This window comes from Penicillium canescens (genome assembly GCF_028828765.1).
Source record: "Penicillium canescens strain IBT 15451 chromosome Unknown utg000007l_segment0_segment0, whole genome shotgun sequence".
In the NCBI taxonomy this organism is placed as follows: domain Eukaryota; kingdom Fungi; phylum Ascomycota; class Eurotiomycetes; order Eurotiales; family Aspergillaceae; genus Penicillium; species Penicillium canescens.
In genome coordinates, this window is record NW_026703969.1 from 917,965 (window position 1) to 926,368 (window position 8,404).

The 8,404-nt window shown below is 42.7% G+C and overlaps 2 protein-coding genes across 2 annotated transcripts; both read left to right on the forward strand.

Moving 5' to 3' along the window:
* Positions 1-2,128: 2,128 nt before the first annotated feature.
* N7446_010654 (transposase) lies at positions 2,129-3,739 on the forward strand (the record flags this gene model as incomplete). Its single annotated transcript, XM_058519397.1, has 1 exon — positions 2,129-3,739. The coding sequence occupies one exon, from the start codon at positions 2,129-2,131 to the stop codon at positions 3,737-3,739; it is 1,611 nt and encodes a 536-aa protein (XP_058368235.1).
* A 3,658-nt stretch (positions 3,740-7,397) lies between these two features.
* Positions 7,398-8,014, forward strand: N7446_010655 (uncharacterized protein; the record flags this gene model as incomplete). Its single annotated transcript, XM_058519398.1, has 3 exons — positions 7,398-7,422; positions 7,494-7,806; positions 7,891-8,014. 3 exons carry the CDS (start codon positions 7,398-7,400, stop codon positions 8,012-8,014), a joined length of 462 nt encoding a protein of 153 aa, XP_058368236.1.
* Between the last annotated feature and the right edge of the window lie 390 nt (positions 8,015-8,404).

Genomic DNA, 8,404 nt, shown 5'->3' on the forward strand with positions numbered 1-8,404 from the left:
AGAACTTATGTAGTGTTCTTGGCAAATCCAGGGAAATAATTAGGAAAGCCTATCTAGGAAATCTACTTCGGCTCACTGGCCTACCTAACCCAAATATTTCCAACGCGACCTTGGTGGACGGTTTTAATTGGCACGGCACCAAATATAGGATTTAATTCCATACTCTGGCGTTCCAAAAAAATATAGTCATATTCTATACCTAGTGTAAATGACCTATTGATGAGCGTACGCCCGCAAACAACAGTCCATAAATAAACCAAACTAAGAGGCTATATTAGAAAGATACCCGAGCTGTTATAAGGGAATACCAATCTACCCTGACGTGTTTGAGTATCTTCATATAACTGAAACTCGAGATGGTGGTTTTGGTTATCAATCACGAGGGCAAAATGTTCAAATGGACCATGAATTATTATGAAAGTGGTCGTAGCACGATATCCTGCGAGCCAAAATCACCAAGCTGTGGGCATGGCCCTACTGACTTACAGACAAAGAATCTAACGGAGCGGGTGGAGAAAGCTATACTTGAATGCCCAATTACTAACGACGACCTAACTCTACATTCGAGGCTGCAAGAAGAACTATCCAATGTTGATTTATACTTCTCTGCACATCTCGTGTCGAAAGCAGGCTGACCTGAGTTCTTTTGAATGCCTTGCATCTTCTATGGTTGTGCATTATGTCGGGCTTTTTCCGATGCTTAGGAACGTTGATATTGAGATTCTTCTGCCCATTGCATTTGGGTGGGTGAGAGCTGTAATTGCCGCTATTCAAGTCATTTTGCTTGGATATATATATACTGTATTGATTATATCGTGTCTGTAAAGGTTCGTTCTTCCAGTCTGGCAACAAGGCTGGATATATGCAATATGTGTAGGGTCGATAACGGTTGAAAATGGGCATGATATTAGAATCATCCGTGCTGAATAGGGCCTTATAAGTTGATGTTAAGGAGCCTCTCATGTGAATATTGATTCTAAGCTCTCGCACTTTGTGATTTAGAGCAAGGGAAACGTATAGAAATGGACCTAGGAAAGGCACCATACCGTTCTTCGCTATTTATAGCGTGGAAACAATCCACTATTTTCAGTGTTATTTACTGGCCTTTGTGCTTCTCCTAGCATATTTTTTGTCTTTTGCCCAGCTGATGTTGGACGGATGTCTTCGTCTAGTTACCACCTACAAACATCACACTTGATGGGCCGATCACATCCACAGGCCTGCCTCCCGTGGGCATTCAATATTCCTTGGGAGATTAAAACCTCGGAATATCCGTGTCTCTCGTATACCTTTGCGAGGCTTTCCTACCTTATAAAGTCTTTATTGGGCAATGGACACATAGATCATAAAGCCGCGACTCGCCGAAATGATGCAGATGCACCTATTGTATTGGGTTTAAGAAAGCAGGCCACACGAGGAGTCCGAGGTCCAAAGTTTGTCTCGGCATTGTCTCCAATTTCAGAGGAGTCTCGTGTCGGTATGTGGGTCTAGACCACGTATAGATATTGTAGTCACCTTGAGGCAGCTGAATTGGGCAATGGGCAATGAATATTACCCTTTGTTCTACGTGCCGAATGGAGAATGCTAGTGACATTCTCGAGGCATGCATGTCTTCGTCTAGTCATTTCGGAAGGCCTTGGGGGAATCTTCCATCCATTAGTCGATTCTTGGGGCTTGAGCGGCGAAACCAATGTGGTCAAACTTTAAATCAGCTGAGGTCTTTCTGTTTGCATGTTTACTCTGCAAAATGCGAGATAATCCTTAGGCGCTGCTTTTCTGCGAATAAGGCGGAAACTAGTCCATAGGGGGTTTATTTACAAATTATTAATTATAATTTTCTTTTTCTTTTTATTTTTAGTTTTATTTTTATTTTTATTCTTCTTGGCCATACTCTTTCTAGATTGGCTATTTGGTTTAAATTATCTCCTTATTTTCAAATTCCATTACTCTACAGGTACGGAATGTCTAAAGAATCTTCAAACCCCTAGTAACCGGCCCTTACATTTTTTACAAAAATTACAGACCCTCCTAACGGAGGGTCCGCCACCCATATGAAAGGGATCACCCAAATGACAGATTTTTTTTAAATTTACCATTTTCACATTGATCCTCCACCACGCAGCCCACCATGCCCAAAATCAATAAAGAAATAGAGATCCAGATTGAGAAAGCAATGGACTCTCTCTCTGAGCAATCTAAACCCAATATTGCAAAAACTGCGCGAGAATTCGCGGCCCCCGAAGGTCGACTCCGACGGCGATGGAAAGGTGGAAAATCGCTTTTTCAAAGACAACCCAATGGCCGGAGGCTTAATTCCATACAAGAGCAGGCTTTATGTGAATATATCAATTACTTTGATACGGTCGGAGCCTCGATAAATCGCCGTCAAATTGCTATTGCAGCCAATTCAATCCTCGAAGAAGACCACCATGACGAGAGCGAACCGCCCCCTCAAATCGGCGACCACTGGCTAAAACGTTTTCTCAAACGTAATCCTGAGTACTATGTACGACGGAGGAAGGCTCTTGATGTTGAAAGAAGTGCTGCACTTGATAAATCTGTTGTTGAGAGGTGGTTTCAAGACTATAAACAAGTGGTGACTGAGCACGGTATATGCCAGCAAGACATCTACAATTTTGATGAAACTGGCTTTCAAATTGGTGTCGGACGTGATCAATTTATCATTACTAGACATCCAAAACAGAAGCTATTCAATGGATCTATCACAAACCGAGAATCTGTGACTGTTTTGGAGGCTGTCTCTGCTGATGGTTTTGCCTGCCCGCCGCTTATTATTTTAAGTGCAAAGCAAGCCTTAGCACGCTGGTTTGATGCTATTAAGGAAGATGAGCATCTAGCTGTCACTGACACCGGCTATATCAATGATACCTTAGCATTCCAGTGGATTCAGCTATTCCATAAGTGGACTATTGGCCGTACACTAGGTGCAAAAAGGCTTGTGTTATGCGACCGTTTTGGAGCCCATATGACGCGTCAATTCGTCCAATTTTGTGAGAAGAATAATATCATTTTATTCTTTTTACTCTCGCATACTAGTCATGTATTACAGCCTCTCGATGTCGGAGTGTTTAGTGTTTATAAACACTGGCATAGTGAGGCTGTCGAGGCCGCAACAATGACTGGATGCCGCAAGTTCTCAAAGGATGAATTCCTACATTCCATAGGGGAAATTCGTCGAAAAACCTTCAAACCGCATACAATTAAGCTTGGATTTAAATTGACAGGCCTTTGGCCTATTAATTCTAAGCTTATTACCGACGAATTTGAGTCATACGATCCATACTATGACAATCTATACCGGTCGAATACACCATCAATAAACTCACAAAACACTGAGTTTAGCACCCCAAAAACCGCTGAAAAAATGAGAAGAATAAGCCTACGGCTTAATCAATATGATCCTACAACTCAGCATTTCAAAGAGGGGTTGGCAAAGCTTGCAAAAGGTGCTGAGGCGCAGGCTACTTTAGCTCTCCAGCTACAGCGGGAATTCGATCGAACACAAGCTATCATGGGAGCTCGCCACGCCCGGTATGATGCATCTCGCCGTCATGTACGGATTACCGGCATCATGAATTCAAACCAGCTCAAAGAAATAAAGCGAAAAGAATATAAACTGAGCGAAAAAGCCGATCAAGAGAAAACGAGGCGGAAGTGGAAGAAGGTATTGGTCGAAATCAGGAAGCATGGAAGGGCCAAAAAACGCAGTGGAAATTAAATTGCTTTTGTATTATAGTAGTAAGTTGACTAATTCATCTATATCTCTTGTTAAATTAATTAATTTACTATGTGGTGGTGTAGTAAATTGAGGTTAAAGTAAAATGTAGGAAAAATCTGTCATTTGGGTGATCCCTTTCATATGGGTGGCGGACCCTCCGTTAGGAGGGTCTGTAATTTTTGTAAAAAATGTAAGGGCCGGTTACTGAGTAGATGGGCGATCTGTCCACCGTGAATCTTACGTAAAGGACCTGCTTGAGAGGGGAATTGATAGGGACACTCCCACTTTTGTTCCGGACACTCCTAATTATGTAATATCCATGATTAGGTAATTGAAAACGTCATGTGATTGTATTGGTATTCATTCTCCGTATTATTTACATGACCTTCGTGTATGCCCAACTTTACCACATGCAGTGCATTTAAAGGGTGCCCTCTTCCGTTTATTCATAGTCTGGCTGTTGTCTTTCTGCTCCAATTGATCCCACTTCCGCTTTTTAGGCTTTGGAAAAGGAATCAAAGGCTCTAAGAGAGGAAGGTATTCTGATTCCATTTCAGAAAGCCCAGTTCGCCAGAATGGGTGGATATCTGTCAATGGGATAGCTTTATTGCTCTCCAATAAACTAGTAATCCGATGGGCACAAGGAAGACCCATTGTCCTTGTGAACGTATTAGTACAAGGGGGTAAAGGAGCAAGATTTGTAGCTCTTCTAGCCTTTGTAACTTGCTCGCCAATTAGTCGTATCGAATAGCGGGAGGTCCTGATCACAATATTAGTATAAAGTTGATGTAAGGTTACTACTGGCCTCTCAATCTGATCTCGTCTAAAATCATATTCAAGCGTAGCATGCTGGGTTTGTAAAGCCTGTGAAATCCTTTCAAATACGATCAACATATCCCCTGTCGAAGCACCGATGTGCTTTTTAAAAAGGCATGTGAGCCTTCAACTCGAGAGGTCGCAGAATTACCGAGGTGTAGGCATTGTTGTGTCCATGCAACTATAAATTTTTCTTTATGAATTAGCCATGTCTCCTTAACATATCGAAGAGAAGGGGAGGTCTGATATCGCTTCTCGAACTCTGATAGCCTCGAATTGTAGTCGTTCTCTGTAGTAGAATAAATTAGCTGATTCCATGATTTTTGAAATGTTTGATATTCGGCGTTCGTCGTAAAATGCTGCTTCGTATTAGACGTTACGTTCTTGTTAATATGCCAGATGCAAAGAAGATGGGGATAATCTGGACAGACGACCTTGACAGCACCTAATAATGCAAGGTCTCTATCTGTACAAAGAACTGGATAGAAAGAGAGGGGGTCGAGAAATGAGAAAAAAGTCTTTAAAGCCCAAATATAGCTCTCTTCCTGTTCATTCTGCATAAAGCAAAATGCAACGCTAAAGGTTGAATTTGATGGCGAGACACCAATAATATGCAATAGAGGCATACGATATCGGTTTGTCTTATAGGTGCAGTCTAGGACGAATACCCTGTTGTATAGGTTAGCATACTTGATTGACTCTGGGTGTGCAAACATAAAAAAGAGGACATGTCCTTCGCTATCCTGCTTAATAGCATATTTCCAGTGATTTTCCTTCAAAGTCTTCAGTAGAAACTCAAGGGGAGTACTATTACCGAGCTTTTGCCTTCGTAAAGCACTTCGCGCATTGTAGATGTCTCGAGGGGTAACTAAAGCATTAGGATGCTCTCGTTTGATTAGAGCTAGGATGCCACGAGGGGGAGATCCAATTTCCGATAGATGTAGGACCTTTTGAAGCTGCTCCTCTGTGAGCCGACGGGCAGCTGAATGTCCGATCATATTATCATCAGCTGTGTGATTATGATTCCGGTTTTGGACCTGTAGCTCCCACTTATCATCAAAAAGCATTTTCCCGTATAGCTTAAATGGACAGCCAATCCGCCGTGTAGTTGTCGTTCTTCGTTTCGCTCCATCAGGAGCATTCACTCGGTCACGATACGTGCCACCACGGTCACAACCAAGATAGATGTACTTATCTGTGATTGATCGTATAGTAGTGACAGCGTAACCTTGCGAGAGAGCATGCTGACGGACAGAGGCAATTAATAAATCTCTGCTATCAAAAATTTGCTCAGTAGGGGGCTCCATTTCTGAAAAATCCGAGAGGCAGAGATTTGAGGAGCTAAGAAAAGAGGGAGGCGAGAGCTGGGGATTTATACGTTTAATATACTATACTATGGTATGACATTTAGAATGATGTTGCTGTGGTAATTCCAATACAATCACATGACGTTTTCAATTACCTAATCATGGATATTACATAATTAGGAGTGTCCGGAACAAAAGTGGGAGTGTCCCTATCAATTCCCCTGATCTGAGGTGTATTAGCTAATTTCCCTAAACGACGTCATATGCGTACGTGTCCGTGTAAGAGGCCCGTTCGGGAAACGCGAGCTCACGACGAGTCTAGTCACGTAAGTTCCGCACATCATCGGGATAACCGTGGTTTGCAACGTGCCAAAGTCGAGTTCTGAGAGTCGCATCACGCACATCTTACATCGTTGATTATAAGTTCTCCCGTGTATAGACAAAACAATTCACACTGTCCTTGAGGAGAGCGGGATAAGGCGGAGTGGCGGGTGATCTTAGATGTCAACAAAAGAGGGTCGAAATGTTACTAGTGCGCCCGAGGAATATTCAGCACTCCCTCTGCCTGATGATCGTTAAGGCTCTCAACGACCTTACTAAGCTCATCCCCTATTTATTCTGCACTTTCTATAGTATATAAAAACACTCTGAAATACTCAATTGGCGATGCCCGTACTAGTCCGTACTGTAACGACCACGTTCCGACACTAGATCCAAGGAGTTGATTCTGGGTGATACGCGTAATATTACGGTACTATAGCTGACTCATCTAATACAATCATTGCGATGACAACTCTGCTGGAATAATGAAGCGGTGAACTATAATACGCTAGTGTCCTTCAGACTTATAACTGATTTCGAAAACTACTCTACAGTGAATTTCATTTCTTTATATCCTAGTCCAGTCAGGATTGTTATCCTTCAAGTGGAGATCGGAAAATCCCCACGGTCCATCTTTTTCACTGTTTGTTTTCCTTTGGCTTCATTGTCAAATCGCCTGAAGATAATGCTGAGATGCTCGACCCGTTACGTGGCCTGCTCTTTTTTTCCCCTTGCGTAAACGCAAATATCATCCTTTCCGCTAGCCAGGACGTGGTAAGCACAAACCATTGACTGAAATTCGGAGGATGCGTACTCGGCAAATGCGCACGCAGATTACATTTACCGTCTTGTGGAGGTTGATCTGATGCCTCTTTCGAGGTAGTGAAAGTACGGATTATTTTATCTCGGTAGCGTATTTTCCAGATAGTCATTAGTTTTGATATTATTGATAAAAAATGACCACGAGATCCAAGGGGTTCTAAATCAGATATAAATTGACCCAGGTCGGCCTTAAAAATCAAAATAAAATCTAGTCGCAAATAGCCATTGGATTTCTTCGGGCCAACTCTAGAGACCTACGTTGCCATGGCTCACTGTGCTCGATTTAGATACCTACGGAGTACTAGTCAATAACAAGCAAGCCGTCACTATTATACCACAATACACAGCCTCATCTATCTCATCCTAGGGACGCCAAATACCGTACTTCTAAGATGATGAAGGTCCCCTCGAATACTGGTATGCTCTTTTGTAGTTTCAACGTGGTACGGGTTTCATACCCTTGGGGGCGATCGCTGATAGCACTCTAGATACCTTTGGCCCTGGAATCCCTCTCTACTATGCTCAGAGTGAAAAACTAAGTGAAAGTCCTTACGGCATGCCTTGGGATGGCCCAAAGCTATCTGAGGCGCGCACTGCTTCTGCCCTCATTAAGCATTTTGACCCTGTCGCCATATCGGCAAGAATGTCACTTCTGATCAAACAGGGAGATGACGATGAGGTAGTGGAGTCCCTTCCATTCTATCTATCCCTAGACACCCGCCTGGCAAAGGTGTATGAGACAATAAGAACAAAAACAAAGGATATGGGTGATGACAAAAAGCCTCATCTTATCATTGAAAGGTACACGTCGGTGGGCAGAAACTGAACGTTATTCATATAGTCGCGCGAGAAGCTACCAGAAGTTTCTTAAGACATGCCTTGAAGTTTCGAGCAGGATCTCGCGTACCGAACATTCGCGAACACAAACGACACCGACGAACGCAATTCTTATAAGCCAAATCTCCGTGTCATTTACTTTAACGTAACCTACAAGATCCACATTGAATGAAAAACAATTTTTGGACTTCGCCCACAAAGACAGATAATGCGTTGACTATAAAACTCCGAGGTAGAGTAGACACAACCCGGCTGCGGATCCCGGCAATATTCAGTAAACAATGGTCGGCTATATTACGCATGCGACAGTGGTTATGACGTTCTGCTTGGACATCCAACCCTTCCTCCGCCTGGATCTCATAGTATCCGTATGTTCGTTTAGCGTGGAAAGGAAATAAAAGTCAATGGTGACTTGTATAACCCCCGATTAGTATATAGGAATCAAATCACTGTCTGAAGCGTTGTTTCTAGAGTACAGTATATATAGGCGGCCCTAATACTAAGTAGATCGTTCGCATTACCTTGACAGATACCTTCTATATATGCCACCCCTCACTAGCAA